At 29.7% G+C, this 18,552-nt stretch overlaps 1 protein-coding gene across 1 annotated transcript in view; it reads right to left on the bottom strand.

Annotated features, from left to right (window-relative positions):
- LOC123656124 (fibronectin type III domain-containing protein 5) overlaps window positions 1-18,552 on the bottom strand; it is a 164,036-nt gene that overhangs the window by 10,448 nt on the left and 135,036 nt on the right. Inside the window, exons 6-7 of the mRNA XM_045591834.1 lie at window positions 18,067-18,204; window positions 17,258-17,335 (exon numbers count right to left, since the gene is read on the bottom strand). Coding sequence (XP_045447790.1) covers window positions 17,258-17,335; window positions 18,067-18,204 — 216 coding nt within the window. The remainder of the gene's footprint in view (window positions 1-17,257; window positions 17,336-18,066; window positions 18,205-18,552) is intronic.

Genomic DNA, 18,552 nt, shown 5'->3' with positions numbered 1-18,552 from the left:
AAAATAACTTACAAATTGTTGTTAGAATATTCTAGAGGCATTGTTAATAGGAGCTACACGTCTTGTAAATTCTTTGAAACCGATGTCTACTAACTCTACAATACCTTGATTAATTTAATCGTTTCGCAAATATGTATTTGAAATCCTTACATTCTTACCATAGGTATTTGCTTATGATAGGATTCTAAATGTTAAAGGTTCTCAATTTCAAAGATTTCAAACAGAAACAGTTATCTTGTTCATTCGTTGCCCAGTATAGCATGAAATGTAAATAAGTACTCGAACAAATCGTATTTTGTATTGAATACGTGACATTCGACGAAAATTCTCATTGCGATATTTTTTCATTCTTTTTTCTCCGAAGACACGTTTATTATCCAAAAATATTTTAAAATATCTTTAACCTAAACGTAAAAGCAAGAATCTTAGTTTGCGAAGATAAAATACGTCAGCAATGTGTCTACGAGAGTTCTAGGTAAGTCTGCCTAGATTAGGACGGCTTCTTTGAAGATATAATATTATGGTGCATGTTTACTGTTGAATAAAATCCGTTTTCTGGAAAATTTTGGATACCTGATTTTATTTTATCTATCTCGAAATCAAGCCTTTAATTTTTACATTATCATTCAATAAAACAAAAGTATTTTTGACAAAAGGATTGAAAATATATTAATTTACCGGTACACCTTGTAAAAAGTTATATATAATTACTATAATATACATAAAAATACTTTTTTGAAGTTATTGAAAAACAAAAAAAAAACCTTGTCTTATAATATTTTGTTCGACCTATAATTGCTATATTTAAAAAGTTATCTGGGGGCACGGTAGTGCCCCCGCCAAGACGAACCAAAAAAAAAAAAGACGAACCAAAAAAAAAAAAAAAACGAAAAGCACTACCTATCTTTTCTCGAAGTGCTTCGTCGTTTTTTTGAACCCTCATAACTTGGGTTTGGATTATACTAGATAAACAAAATTCTGGGGATATGATGTCAATAGTGAACTTATTAAACATATAAAGTTTCAATTGCATAGCTTTTATACTTTAGATTTTATTGATATCTAAAAAACCCCGATTTCGTCACTCACTGATGATCATCAAAATTCTTAGAGTACTTCCTGAAGTCCTAGAAAGCTGAAATTTGGTATGTAAGCTAGTATTAGTACACAAACAACAAAAAAATTCTAAAACTTGGAACTTTTACCCCCCAACCCCTTAAAGTAGGGGATGGAAGTTTGTATGAGACTTCCGTAAATTTTGATGCTAGAGGTCTGAAAATTGATATAGGGACTCCTTGTTATGAATAATAGTAATAAAATACATAAAAAATAAAAATTGGTTATTAGTTTATGTCGAAAATTTACATTTTGTAATTTTGGTATTTAAGTTTTGGTGGAGATCACCGTTTGCATATCAGTTCAACATAAAATCAAAAACAGCGTGCTCAAACCGAATATGGTGAAGATTGGATGATATTTATGGTATAAAATGTGTCGGAGGTAAAATGCAACTATAATATTGTCATAAGCAACTTACAAAAAGAAGTGAAATCCCACCAAAAACATTTTCATGTAAAATGTTGCCAAGACGAGATCATATGGCTCGCACTGTCAAAAAGTTACCAGATCTCATGTAGAGCCAAGCTTCTAACTCTACACGCCCTAACTCTACAAGCCCTAACTTCACAAACTCTACACCTTAGTCAAAATATGTGGCTTGGCCGTTTCGTTACTACCGGCTGCCGATGTTGTAGATGACGACTTTCCTGTCTCATTTATATAAATACAATTTTCTCTTTTTATTTTTATTTGTATTATATGTATATCAATTATTCTTCTTCTTTTTATTTTTTCTTTAATAGAACTATTGTATGACAGAAAAGTAAAAAACAGTGAAAAAAAATTTCACCTTCACGTGACGGTAGCGAAACGGCCAAGCCACATATTTTGACTAAGGTTTAGAGTTTGTGAAGTTAGGGCTTGTAGAGTTAGGGCGTGTAGAGTTAGAAGCTTGGCTCTACATGAGATCTGGTAACTTTTTGACAGTGCGAGCCATATGATCTCGTCTTGGCAACATTTTACATGAAAATGTTTTTGGTGGGATATATAATTACTATAATGCACATAAAAATACTTTTTTGAAGTTACTTTAAAAAAAAAAACAAATAAAACCTTGTCTTATAATATTTTGTTAAACCTACAATTGCTATATTAAAGTTAAATAGACTACATCATAATGATCCATGATTTGTGATAACTGATTAATCCATATGCTATAAAGGATAGACAAGCGGATTATCAGTAACAATCTCTCCTAAAGAAGCTTTAAGTGAGGGTAAAAATTAAAAATCAAGTTTTGACAAAATAATTCAAATTATTGGTATGAGCAATGTATAACAAATGTAGCTATATCTATACATTATATTATTATATACTGTTTATTATAAAAATAGAAAGACTTTATTTTAATCGCAAGTCTTCTCTTCGTGAAGAGGGATAAAGATTAACTGAGAATATAATTTATCTTAATAGCCTCTGATCATAGACGTACAATTTGCCATTCATTGCAATACGAGCGTAGCATTAAAATTAAATCCACGATATCTTAGACGTTTCGCTCCTTAGTTGTTATAAATTTATTTCTCATCCTTAATCTTACTATTGATAAAAGTATAAAAATAAAGAAAATTTACACATAAGTCTGCAGTGTCTCTGAAATGTTTGCCGTGCACCATCTGTACAGTTTTTGGACGCTGATTAGATTTATATATAACATGGCTAACACATGGCATCGATAGTTGTTACGAGAGAATAAGTTTTTTAAAGCCACGATGGACGTGAATGTCGGATATTTGACAAGAGATTGGTCGTGAGACCAGTACACAGTAATCTAAATTATCTTTAATATAATCTATTTTTACAATTCATATTAATTATTAATAAATTTAATCAATTATTAATATTAATCAATTACTTTCTTTCAATATCTATTAAAATTTAACAACCGTTATGTATTTAATTTTAAATTGAAAATGTCTTTTTTTAAATTGTATTAAAAAAATTGTATTTAATAATATGAAATGTATGTTCTGGAATAAAGAGTTATTATTATTTTTAGTTTATTATTATTAAACAGATATTTGGCAGCGTGGTGACTATGGGCAAAACACATGAGTTCACGCTATTTTTGACGTAAACTTGTGGAGGCCTATATCCAGTAGTGAACTGTAAAGGCTGTAATGATGATGATGATGAAACAGATATTTAATTACAAGCACAATCCCAATAACGCATTTGTAATTTGCATTTACCCTAAAAAAGGTATCAAGTTGTAAGACTAATTGTGATCTTATATTTTGGGAGAAATTCAAAAAAGCGATAAAATGTAATTGAATTTTCACTACCTTCACTATAGATAGGATTTTAACTACGAAACCTGCTGTACCTCGCTAAATATTCCTTTATCCTGGTAGAATAATTTTAAGTCTAACGATTTTTTTTTTCTGCAGGAACAATGCTTTGTACCACTGTATGTCACTTTGAAGTCAGGATAATAAGTGCACAGGGGACGTTAGAATTTAGGTCCTACGGTTGGACGAATACTGACAATGTAACGTAATACGTACAAGTGTAGTTGGCATTTCAATTGCCGTGTGCAGCTTTATCGTTTCTCTGTACTCGTATTTTTGATTATTTCACAGAAATATTAGTACCATAAGTCTATTTTTAATTATATTCCTGAATTTTATTGCTATGTAAAAAAATATGTTACAGAATTTCTTCCTATACTTGGCTATTTCCTTTTCAATGTAAAATACAGATTATAAATTCTCATTTTTCAGTTTCCATCCAAAGGAAGACCTGAATGATTTTTTTGTGGCGTACAATAAAGAAAGCATTATAATTATTATTATTACAGACACTGTCGAGCACAAGATTTGTTTTTTTTTTAATTGTCAAATTAAAAATGTCTATGGACAGTATCAGTAAGAAGTAACCCTTTTTATTGGTGTTTTCATGATATACTCTTAGAGTAGTTAGATTTTTAGATTTTTCTTTTCTAGGTTATTGCCCTCATGATAATGTTTGGTAAGTGATAAGCTTCACGCATCTTAAATGGTGACGAAATGACCTTTTCACAGAAATGCTAAATTTAAATACAGTTACTATTTAATGAACTAATCTAACTAGGGACACACACATTTTAATTAAGTATTAAGAGGTTATTTTGTCTAGGTTAATAAAATAAAACTTACCCTAGGGGATGAGACAAATTGTATCTGTGCCAATCATCCGTGATAATAAGGTTTCAAGATTATTTGTTTTATATTCAATTAATTGTGAAATAAGTAAAAATAATATTTTCTTTTATGAAAATATATCGAAGTTTATATTAAGCTTTTATTGAGAAGCCTTTCAAAGACAACTATAAGATTAGACATATATTTGTAATTGGAGTAATCTAAGGCGAACGTAAGCAATTTGTTTTTTATAAAAAATCGAATGTCAAATGTTTATTTTTATAAACAAGCTGAATCTCAAATAAATTTTTGAATTCCCTTAAGTCTTTTCGCTACAAAATAAACTACGTTTTGTTACGATCTCACAAGAATCCTAAATACTGGTCTGCATAATATAAATGAAGAATTTTGTGCGCTAGAACAGTTTTTATTATAATTTTCGTACATTCTACTAGTTATGGTTATTTTTATTGTCTGAAAGTTTTATGAGGATAATTTTAATATGTTTGTATTTAATAATTAAATAATTCTTATAATTTATAAAATGCCTTATCTTTACTACAAATTTTAGGTAACACTTTAATTAAAAATATATTGTATAGCAAAACCAATGCAGATCAAAACAATTTTAAAATATATAATATATAAAATTTAAATTCTTCTTTTAAAATAATAGAAGAAAAAGTATATCACGATTAAAATGTTTATTTGAAAACTTTTTTTAATTACATTAAATAAGTATTAAGCACCTGGGTGACCGAGCTTAGCTCGGTATTTTTAGTAAATCGTGTTTTTTGGAAACCATATTTAAATACGAATTACATATTGATAAAATATTAATAATATTTTCCGATTTTATTATACCGACATAATAATGAACTGGTTATTTAAATAAAAAATCATGAGTACAATTAGAAAAAAAAGGGGAAAAAATAATCGATCTGGAGACATGGGGATTTGAACCGTGGTCTTCTCGGTCTATCTCTACTAGCCGATTTCTCAGCTGAGCTATTACAACTTTATTGACAATTGCGAACTTTACCTTCGTATTCTAACAATTTTGTTGCCATTTTTCATTGCCTAAAAACAGGGATAAAGCGACATTTTCTAAAAATGAATCTAACTATATCGATTTATCGCCCCCGAAATCCTCTGCACACTAAATTTTATGAAAATCGTTGAAGCTGTTTCCGAGATTCAAATTATTTATAATAGCTCGTTCGTATTAGATTATTGATAATTTGTTATTTTTCAGAATAAAATTATGAAACATAGTAATCAGATATAATAGAGAGAATCACTAACATGAAAGGAGGTGTCGTGTCCGACACGACATTAACATCAAAAAGTAATTGACCCAAAACGGGGGAATATCGACAGATTGCATGTTCAAAGCCATTCCAGCAATATCGTGTGTATTCCCTGTGATAAAATATATATTCTTATTTATTTGATCTATATATCTATGTATATATCAAGTACAATACGTAAAACTGGACAGAACGATCTCTTGGTGATAGGACCCACGCAATCTTGGTAGCGTCTGAAATTGCTTGTTTTGTATCTTCACATTATTTCTAGGATAAAGAAATGGAATATTTTTTATTTAATATATTTTATCTAATCGAAAATCCTCAATAATGTTTTTGTTCGGCGCGTATATTATCAAATAAATATAAAATAGAGCCGTTTCTATTACTTATATTAGAGAATAAAAAAAACCGATAGTTAAATAATACTCAATTTTTTAATTGTCTGTTGAATTTTGTTATTCTTATGTGTGTCATATTCATATAAGTCTCAAATGTTGGACGATTGATTGATGGTGGTATTTTAAAACTAGTTTTAGGATTTTTGTATTCAGAACTCTTGAAAATAGTTTGGAGTAGGTAAATATATTACAGAAAAGTCATAAGGATGCTTATAATACGCCATCGTCTTATTATGTTGTTGCAAGGGTTTAAGATTGATTACTTGGTAGTAAAAAAATGTCTATGATTTTTTAATGAGAAATACAGAAACAATTTTGAATTCTCAGACAATGATATACAACATCTATTAATTTTGTAAAATTATAACTGTTAAATGGTCGGAAAGTATCATATTATCAAATACAAATATAACATTCTGATCAAATATGTAAAAATAAACCAAACGTTCTTTGCCGTTGCAAAAGTACAAAACTATTGCAAAGACTCACAGAATCAGTTGTATTGACGAATCTGACAGCAATCATTGGAATAAATCCAAAGCACGTCGAATTGAATGGATGAACTTTGCTTATATGCGGAGATACCATTTGATGGTTACATCGTGAGAATAGATGTGTAACACTGATTCAAACAGACACATCTTCGTTTCTAGAAATAGCATTTCTATTTGATGTTCTGTTGTAAATAAAATGTTTTATTATTTTACGTATTATACGTTAGAAGAATATACATTTTAATGAGGGCTATTTATTAAGTGTTTGTTGATATAAATATATCAAAAAAACACTTAATAAATAATAATCAACATAATAAATAATAAAGGACCTAAAATAACATCTCGAAGAGAGGTTTATTTGTTCATTTATTTGAAAATATTTAGCCAACATTAATCATCCTTCTGAAGTTCATATAGGTTGAAAAGAAGCTGTGTATACAAACAGGATTCAAACTTCGAAAGAGGTCAAGTGTTTTATATTCTTGAGGATAAAATGTATACCTTATAAATAATAAATAATTTAGTAACCACCGCAGAAATACGAGGTATTACGACATTTTGTTGTAAATTTAAATTAAAAACTTCAGGTGTTTCAAAACGATGGTGGTCATATATTATTATAAATTGTTTATCGTAATTAACTATTTTTTTCCACTTTATTTATATATCAATAAAAACTGTATTAGTGCAATTTTAATACGATAATACTATTAAAAATACAGAAAAAACATCATTTTATCGGTATTTTTTTATAAATATTAAAAAAAAATTAACTACTGGTTGTAACAAAAATAATTGATATTAAATAAGACGAAATAATGTGTTCAAGCCACGCATTATATATATTTTATTTTAAAAAGTAACGTAATATGGACACACTTTCACTGCGATGAAAATATGTCCTTAATTTATCTTTATTAAGACCGTATTTTTTAGGTCAACTGCCGTTCACGCTTTATTAAACCGCTGCAGGATGGACGAAATTTTTTTTACTTGATTTAAAAATAAACAGTAGGCTAAGTTTTACACTTCTGTCATATCTATACAAATAAATAAAATTGCAATGTCGGTTTGTAATATTAAAATAACCGCTTTTTACAAAATTCATATGGATGTATACTCGGTACATATACCAAAATAACATGTTTCACAATTTTTGTCTGTCTGTCTGTCCGTTTGTCTTTCTGTTTGTTCTGGCTAATCTTTGTAATGGCTCGACCGATTTTGACGTGACTTTCACTGGCAGAGATAGCTGATATAGTAAGGAGTAATTTAGACTATTTTTATTTTGGAAATTTATTTATTTTATAAGTTTGCAAACTGAACAATAACTTTTTGTTAAATTCCACGCAGACGAAGTCGCCGACACAGCTAGTTTAAACATAAATAATTACTTCGAAAATTGTAAGGGTTGGCAATTTATCTGAGATCAAAAAGAATCCCATATTTTTTCTCCGATTCCTTTGTAAAGTATTTAAATTTCTTGTAAAGCCAACGTCTTTGTTCTATATGTAGAAATTTAGCTTAACGTTTCCCTTTGTAGGTACGACCTTATGAATCTACATCAATCCGGTTTTTGTTCAAGTAGGAGTACAATTTCTTACGCATAGTTAAAATAAGAGGCCGTATACTATTATTATTACTATTACGAGTATATATAGCTATGCCTAAGAATAAACTTACTATTAATAATCTATAATTTAACTGATTTGATTTTAAATTCCGCCAATCTGCTAGCCACGAGTGGAGCAGCGTGGTGAATTAAGTTCGAATCCTTCTTCTACATGGAGAAAGAGGCCTATGCCCAACATTGGGATGTTACAGGCTGAATGCTTATGCGTAATTTTAAATTTATTGCAATTTGCATATATTTTACTTACCAAAAATGTACTAAAATTGGTCTTATCTCTCTTCTGCTTCCTACGCCTAGATTACGTTAACTCTTCTCTTAAATCATTTTCTTTAATCAGGTGTGAGTTGTTGAAAAAAGTTTTATTGGATCCGAAATACACTTTATGCGTTTCGTATTAAGCCTTCACAAGTATGACCAAAAACTTTAAATGCATTCTATGCAAATGTAAACTTCATGTTATTCTCTTTCTCTATACTTCTAAAAAGAAATAAATAAACACCTCACACTCACCCTAAATTCGCCCCTAGTGCTAGTGGGGGCTAAATCCTAATTTACTCATATGTCACACATACAAAATATAACACTTAAAAAAACAAATATCTGTATGGTCAATACAAATGTATGCTATGGATGGAGATCGAAACTCCGACCGCCGTTGCAACAGCCATAAGCCAGTGCTGTGAACCGTTGTGCCAACTCGTCGTCGAAGTTATATACACTGAAGACTTTTTAACTGCCGTCAAAAAAAGTAGGAGATTTATAGTTCAACTTTTTTATCTGTGGACGCTTTATACCTATGTTGTAAGACTTTAATTCTATAAATGTTCGAAACTTAACTGTTTATAACAATAGTTGAATATATATAAGTAATAGTTAAATATAATAGTTGAATGAATAAGGAATCAACTGAGATCATTAATTTTATCAATATAATTTTTAGATAATAATGTGTCAATAGTTATGAAAAATTGCATCATTGTAACGACAATATTATAGCTCGTAAAAGTATTATTAAGAAGTGATCATAGTGAAAGGTATTCTGTTTCTGTACTATTTTTTTTTCTTACATCCTTTCCACTTCTGTATCCCAATATCCTTAACGTTTTCAGGACGAGATTGCCCTTTAGGGATAAGTTAGCCCATTGTACATATTATACTTTTCTCATACTTATGTATTACGGGTCTCGTCACGGTAATGACTGGTTTTATACCTTTATTATATTTTTGCTCGATGATTTGACGGATTTTGGTCTGTTGGGATTTTTACGATAAGAAAATATACCCTGTAACTATTTCGTAATACATATAAGTAAATAATATAAATGCCAACAACCTTAAATATATATATAATACAAATATACAATATATTTAATTTGATGCTGTAACTGTATGTATGTACCTATATTTCCAAGGAGAATGACTATATGTAAAAAGGAATAAGTCAATGAAAAGGTATAATTTATTTTTTGTCTTACTTTTAACTATTTTTTTCATCCTACAGGCTCTAGTGGAATGACCCAATGACAATATATTGACATTTTTTTCATTTATTTCAAACTATTTCCTATATCTTTTTAACTATTCAGTTAAATAAATTTATAGAATCTTTCTTCAAATTATTCATGAAACATACGAGTTCATACAAAAAGTTATCTGACATCTTTTAGCCGAACGACTAAAACGACTAAAAGACATTATTATTATTTAATCAAAATCTCTGTAAGAATTTACAACTATATCCAATTTTCCCTCATGGGCCTCCACAAATTTGCGCCCAAAATGGCGTGAACTCGAGTGTTTTGCCAATAGTCACCATGCTGGGCAGGCGGGCTAATGACCGCAGGGCTGACTTTGTCGTACCGAAGACGCTGCTACCCGTCTTCGGAGCGGTTCGGTATTTCAAAGCCAGCAGTTGGGTGGTTATCCCCCCACCAGTCGGCGTTTTAAGGTCCAAGTTCGAACTATGTTATCCCTTAGTCGCCTCTTACGACACCCAAATAAAAAATTTAACATAGAACACAATCATCATTACAGCCTATCACAATCCACTGCTGGACACAGGCCTCCATAAGTTTACGCCAAAAATAACGTGAACTCATGTGTTTTGCCCATAGTCACCACGCTGGGCAGGCGGGTTGGTGACCGCAGTGCTGGCTTTGTCGCACCGAAGACGCTGCTGCCCGTCTTCGGCCTGTGTATTTCAAAGCTAGCAGTTGGATGGTTATCCCGCCACCGGTCGGCTTTTTAAGTTCCAATGTGGTAGTGGAACTGTGTTATCCCTTAGTCGCCTCTTACGACACCCACGGGAAGAGAGGGGGTGGCTAAATTCTTTAGTACCGTAGACACAATAGAACATAAAAAATATAAAATATAACATAGAACATAAAAGGGTTTTTAGGACATTAAAATGTTTTAATATTCTAGTAAGTATTACAAATGGAGTATTTCTATGGTTCATCAAAAAGCAACTTTACACTCAAACGTGAAAACCTATTAACTACAATACTGTGGTCTAACGAATTATATTAGTGTAATAAATGGTTGGTGTGATTTTCTCCTACAGTAAATGTAAAGCGATTATTTATTTATATTTAATGTTCGTTTATTAAAATTCGAAATTCTATAAAAAAATTTCGCTAAACGTATTCTTAAGATAATTTCTCTGTCATTGAGATATCTTTGCGTATAGATCTGAACATTGTATAATTATTTTCGATCTAATCCACTGAAGATTTTTCAACCTAATCACAGGTATTGTTAATTAATTTTTATCTGACATTTACAGATTGACCTTAACTTTAAACAAGTGTATTTTTATTTTTATAAAGAGTGATTTGTACGTAGGATTCCTTTATTTTTAATATCTTATGACATACACACTAGGTCGTTTGTTCTTACGGTAAGCAAGTTAATGCTTGTGTTATAGGTAACGTCAGACTGATATAGCTATTTTTTTTTTGTTGATAAATATACATAGAAATAATACATAATCATATAGATATAAAAATACAAATAATACACCCAGACTCAGGTACCCGGTACCCGGTGAGCAGAAAGCAGGGTCACTACAAACTGCGCCAACGGGCTAGTCAACAAATCTACCATTTTATAAGCTCTATGAAATCTGATTTTAAGGGGATTCACTTATGTATAACTGTTCATTTAATAAAAGATAATTTAGAAATATCTGTAAAGAATGTTTCGGTTAACTATCTGAGATCATTGAATCAATTATTGGGTGTTTAATCGTATGTACAATGTCGCATGTGGTTCATTAAGCTGGTGGATAATTAAATATTATTGCTGTTTGTGCATTGATCAAATATAGATAAGTGATTGTATATATGTCATTAAAATAAATTAAGTTGAATAAGTAAATATCTACAAGGATGGTAAACAAATCGTCAAGAAGCAAACAAGAATTCATATAATTGGGTTTAAAATTACAATACGTATCTCTTGTGAAATATATATATATATGTTCACTATTTTACAATTACAAAATCTTACGATATACAAACGACGAAGCTCAGTAAGCTTAGAACTGTATCGAGAATGGAATAATGCATTTGACAAGCTTAAGTCGGTGGTCAAGGATGCTATCGACACCATGCCAATAAAGCTCAAACAGGCATGATAAAGTGTCTTCTCCATTCTACGTGACATTGGCAAATGCTATATTGCACAATTGAAAACCATTACGCCAAATTAATGAATGAATGACACGATAAAGTTCAATTGCGCAGGTGACCGACGACTCGGGTACTTTATATACACTCTTAGTCACACTGGTGGTTGAAAATATAGAAAATTTTCTTTTTAAGAAGTCCTGCTTCCGTGAATTTGTTTTGAATCCCAGTCCCAGTCCATATAATTGTATATATTGCTCCTTGAATACAAAAGGACCACAATGAAAACAAAATTATCGTATTTATAATATATATAATGTATTTATCACTAGAGCGGCATTTTAATAATGAATTTTTTTTGATGAACTAATTTTTTCAAAGGTGAGAAAAACGGTTGTTGTTTCTTTTCTACTCTATTTTTATTCTGCCTAAATTCTATAAACTGAATAAAAATAACGAAATAGCCACTACTTCCTTTTACAAAGATCTTGTAGATTCAATTGTAAACAAGAGTAAACCACACAAAAAGCTGCCTTGCTGTTAAGAAACTTAATAGCCTTGTTTAGAGTGGAATCTTTCAGTAGATTTACGATTCGATAAAAAAATACGACACCATTAAATGTGAGCTAATGGATTTTCACTCGTTAATGTTTATTACCCACATATCATTAAATACTATATTTCCCACCATATAGTCATGTAATAAAGAAGAGAGACGACCAATAACTCATCAATTGTAAATTTTTTTTGAAGAATTAAAGATATATTAACATACTGAGATAGTTCTGGATTTACTATACTCCTCCCATACTATCACTTCCCTGATAACTCAAATAATATATAGAACGAATGAACGCAATGACAAATAATAAATAATATTTATAATATAAATAAATCCATAAATATCACACTCAGAGACTTGAGACAGGAATCGAAACCATAACTCCTAGAGGAGAAATTAGTGTCACTGTAAACTGCGCCAAAAGCTAGCTAATTACTAATAACTACTAAAACATTTCTTTTTTGTGTATATAATACATTTCTGAAATATAAATACCATTTACGACAGGTGTTTCGATACGATGAATAATTAAAGACATAATAGGATTCTTTTTATGACTTCAAAATAGAAATCGTGTTAATAATAACGGCTTTTTTCTAGAACTTCTAGATATCCCTATGCGCTGCCTACGCGCTGTTGCTGTTCTTATGTATACAAACAAACATGTCAGCTTTGTCAGTTATTTCGCATTTTTTTCTTTTGAACAAGTATTAAAAATAGATGTGCGTGACATTTTGTTGGCTCTAGGATTTCGTTTATTTTTTTGTGAACCCCCATCAAAAAATGTCACGAGCCGCCTCCATTTATAATAAGTAATTTGTAACTGAAAATGAGAACAATATCAGAGTTACGACTTGTAATTATGTATCCTTTATTTTGATAAAACATCATTATAATCATTTATAAATTTAAATTTATTAGGACTATAAATGTCCGAAAAATGTTGACGTAATGATTAAACTAACTACTGAAATATTACTGAGTCTATGAACTCTTCGACCAGAAGGAAAATGATACAATATCGTCTTAACGACCACGTCAGCTCTTTAAGGCTATCTCAATTGTACAGGACGCTAGGAAGACTTATGAACTTCTATTTCAAAAAAAACTTACCACTTCCTCTAACATGCATAGGTTGAAGCTTGATATTTACAATTTGTATAGGTACTTGACTTGAGTGAAGTAACGATAGTTATATTTTATTTTTTCAGTGATACCATATCAGTGAGTTAGCACTAAGCAGTAAAGTAAATTGATATAATAAAATTATATACTCCATGTTCTTATAAAAAAATACTGAGAAACTACTTGAACCCGTAATAAGGCTATAATAGTAACGATGATTGAAATCAAATATTCAAATAAGTAAAAAATACAGTCACAATTAAGATAGTAGAATTTTTTGTTACCAGAAAATCGTGTTCAATCCTGTTGAACATTGCTTGTTCACTTATCCATTTCCACAATATTTACTTTTACCGATATCATAGCAATTTCTCGCTTACGATAAAAATGGTCCCGCATTCAACATCCGTTTACGTTACGTTTTTATTTACGCAATCATTCTGATAGGCACTTGTGGTTACGATCAAAGTGGTATCCGTTTTACGTTTGACGCTATCCTGTTTTAGTGCGAGATAAAATTATAGGTTATTTCGTGGACTACCCGTACAGATTTTTGTGTCTTTATAGAAGGGGTAATGATGACATACTATGTATTTTACATAGCTTGTAAGTATATAAATGTATTATGCTGTATATATGTGTATTTGAACTCGATAATTGATATCGTTCTAGGTAACACTATTCGTCACTTCTCTGTGTACACTTTGCTACCGCTTTCACTATGCCGTGTCCTATTACCCAAAGGTTGTCTGGAAGAGATCGCTCTTCTAGCGGTAAGACTGTAATTATTTACCTTTATATGGACAGTAAATTGTAACAAATAAGCTCTAATTCTCTCTACTCTATAGAAGAGAAGATAAGAATATCACATACAAATATTAAGAATATTTTGGATTAAAATGTAGTATTACATACATTTAAGAATTTTTAGTTTCTGTTTATTGCAATCCATCAATGTGAAGATAATTTATTTCAAGTGAGACCTTTAGGATTTCTTATCAAATGAATATTTTACTTGTTATTAATTTCCTTTGTTCGTTCATCTATCGGTCAGTAAATAAAAAAAAAAGTAGGCATTAATAATTCTTAGGAGGACATTTAAGTAAATAGTTCCGCGTTGTAACTATCTGCATAATGTAGGAACTGTTTGTTTTGATGTTACCGCTGACGTCATTAACGGTTAATAAACTTTAACATTTTGGTCTTCCATGCTTCCGTGACTAAAAGGTTACTGTCACATCTTTTTTTATTATATTTTCGAAATGTTACAAATACAATAAATTACTAATAACAAGCCTTCTTTTATACTTTCTTTGTATTTATAGCACAGATAACCTTTTTACATATAGGTATACTTTATGTTTATTTTTCATTGTGACGAAAATTAAAAATAAATAAGTTTAATGACTCCCTAATGATAAAAATGAGTTACCTAATTATTCGTTTTACTTATGTAAGTAGAGGAAATGTTAATTTATTTAAATATTAAAATTTAAATGAACAATAAAATTGAATTAAAAACATAATGTGGTTACCTACATTATAATAAGTTTACGGCGTATTTATAAAAAAAGGCACGGGGACCACGGGTTTATTTTTAACTGAAAAGGGATCCTTTCCTGGTCTACAAATATAACAATACGGTATAAACAATGATTTACTGAGATCACTCCCATCATAGTATATTATTTATATTTTATATAAAATACGTTACTGTGTCTGTACATAACAGACAACTTACTAATATTTTTTAATTATTTTATATTTATTTATTGTTTAAGAATTGTATATAAAAATAAATATTTGTTATTCAATTTTGTTTATATTTTGAAACCAGTCAAAATGTGAATTCCGTTGAGTCTCCATTACAATATTTTTTAGGACTTCGTTTTATATAATTTAAAACTTAGTCTTAAATGGTTAGAACACATTCTGAGAGCATTAGACTACGAGTGAGAGACAATTAGCAGTTAACTAATTCACAACAATGAGATAGCATAATAAGTGGTATTATAACTTGTTTCTGAATTTATAATTAACAAATTTGAACCTATCGCTACACCACAACCTTTTTATTAATAGAAAGATATCTTGATTTATAATAAAAGTCAATTTTGTATATTTAGCATTCTAAAATTTAGCGACAAAAGTGAAAAAGGTTTATTTATACCAATATGAATGAATAACTACTGAAGCGATTCTGAGAGAAATTATTTAAATTAAAATTTAAAGAAAAAATCATATACATGTTTAAAAACTGTAAACGAAAATACAGCAATATTAATTACTAGCGACCCGCCCCGGCTTCGCATGGGTGCAATGCTGATACTAAATATACTACAGAATGTCTTTATTTATAGTGTAAAGCTAACTTATAGCATGATTATAAACATAATAACAACAACATTCAAATATGCGTCGTTACGTACACATTGTTACAGAATACGTTGAAGAAATAAAGGTTCACTGCTCGTTCCCCGTAGGTGATAGCGTGATAATTTGTAGCCTATATGTTGATCCGACTTCTTAATAATATTTGTGCCAAATTTGAAATAAATCCATGCAGTACTTTTTGAGTTTATCCTGGACATACATACAGACAAACAGATAAACAGACAAACAGACAAACAGACAAAAATTCTAAAAACTATATTTTTGGCTTCTGTATCGATTGTAGATCACACCCCAAGTATTCTTATAAAAAAATATTCAATGTACAGTTTTGACTTTCCTACCATTTTATTATATGTATAGATATAAAATAATATAAATTATACAAATGAACTGGAAAGCTAATTAATTATTAAAAATTAAAGTGAAAATGTTTTAAATGTACTCAAAATATCAAACTACGCCCACAGTTTTTGTCAATAATTGATGTAAAAATAAACAACATTTAAAATAAATTAATTTAAAATAAATTGGTCATCATATAAATATTTTTAAAAGACCTCTCCATATTGTTATATTGTAATATATTTCAAAATAATATAGAGGTTATTGCTGGAGTGCATAAAGTGTTATCGGTAATAAAAATGATGGTATAGTCGTCTTCGTAATACAAGTAGTTTGTAGGAACATTTCTGCAACTCGTAAACTGACGTAGGTCCCTAAAACTTTTATTTACATTGTATTTCTTTATTAAAATTTTGCGGTATGTATTTTTAGCACACACCCCAATTTTGACCGCGGTATTTGTATCGCCAATTTGAATATTACATATTGTTTATACAAAACCGCAATACCAAAAACGAGAGCGCATACTAAATTAATCTGATACAGCAAAACAAACCAGTATTGAAATACATATTGGTACGTATTATCACAGCCAAAACGCCAAATATTAGAATAAAAAATATATAAAGGAGATCATATAAAACCAAATGCAGGATTTTCTCGACCTTTACTATACAGAAATGGTGCAATGCGGTTGAATAGGAATCACGCTAACCGTCTTTGTACTGCAATCTTAAACCTTAAACCTTTGCCCAACCTTGAAATGTCAAGTTCTAGCAGTCAGCATTATGCGAGCATTTGCGTTATATCCGGCATTTGATATATTTTCCGCTAATTGATCACACTACTGAAAATGTTTTAATTTTTTACATGCTAGCGAAACTACATCTAAACAAATATGTGCTTATTACATGAAAATTATCTTACATCCGAATGATTCCCAATATCCTAATGAGATTTGGCACAATGGAGAAAAATTTGGAAAAGAATAAATTAAGTTAAATCCACAAATAGACGGCACACTTATAACTAAATCAAATTTGTGTAATAACTAAAAATATTAGAGATTTAATTAAAAATATTCATATATACAGAAAAAGCATTTTATAGTGTGAATAGTTACCGAACACGCTGATGGTGCAGAATGAGCTCCACAAGTGCCTCCTGCTGTGGCAGCTGCTAAGGCACTGCTTCCAGGCACCTGAGAAATTTTTCAACATTATAGCTAGATACTTACAAGAAAAAAACCATTACTAAATAAATATATACATATACATACATACATACAATACATAATCACGCTAACTTTATGAATTTAGTATGTTATTAATGTTTACAAACGTGTATAGTATTAAGAATTACGTTTAGATTATGCAAGAGATAAGTTAAGAATTCAAATGTTTACAATAAAGTATTGATAGTATTACTGATGGATTTTCTGATAGTCAAAGTGATGTTAATAATTTAAAAATACCCAAGGCTACGGTTACTGAGATGATGAAATATGTTAAATTAAGAAAACTGTAATTTTTCATAGAAATTAACAATTAATTAATGGGTCTACGAAAAGGTCTAGGTCATGATATAATAATTCAGCGAAATGTTAACTTTTAGTAGGTATTGTTACAGGATTTATTAATTTCGTTACTTAGTACTACGTTACTTTGTTACTTGGTGTCTAGCAATTACAGTTAGATAAAGTAAAAACACACCATCTATGTATCCTATGGCGTAGAATTTGATGGACGCACTTCAACCTGTCGAAATTTTAGTGATAATGGAAGGCATAAAAATTTTACTGAAAATTATAAATATATGTATGTATAATATTATAAGTATTTAGAAAATGTAAATATGATAAAACTGGTGATAGCATTTTGGTGTCTTAATCTTATTTTTTTGTAACATTTTTTCATGTTTTTGCTTATTTACCTTCAGCTGTTCTTGCTTGTAATCTGGTTGGTACGGTAGCAACATTCGGATTTTCCCCCATCTATTGAAGAACAAGGCGATTGCTCCAATCCACACAATAAGTACTAATACTACGATTCCTATCTCCACACCACGTATCTGTTCATGAAAATATTAAAATTATACCTTATTGATAAATAATAATAATAATAATATAAATACATTTCTAATCAAAGGGGACTGTCCATTTTCGCCCCAGTGTGAACAGAATTCATACAAAAAAACAAATATACCAAAAATTTTCATATATTAAATCAATATTGTATGAATATAAACTGATAAAAAATTTATTTAATAAGTACTTTAATTTATTAATTATATACTAACTAGAAGTTTATTTTCGGTTGGTGATTTGATTACACCACGTTGCCAGTCTTAAACAAACAATAATTATTAACGAACAATCGATTTTAAAATATTTTTAAATCAATTATTTGTTAAAATCAT

Source organism: Melitaea cinxia, chromosome 9, assembly GCF_905220565.1.
Source record: "Melitaea cinxia chromosome 9, ilMelCinx1.1, whole genome shotgun sequence".
In the NCBI taxonomy this organism is placed as follows: Eukaryota; Metazoa; Arthropoda; class Insecta; order Lepidoptera; family Nymphalidae; genus Melitaea; species Melitaea cinxia.
This window is presented reverse-complemented; position numbering and strand designations above follow the sequence as displayed.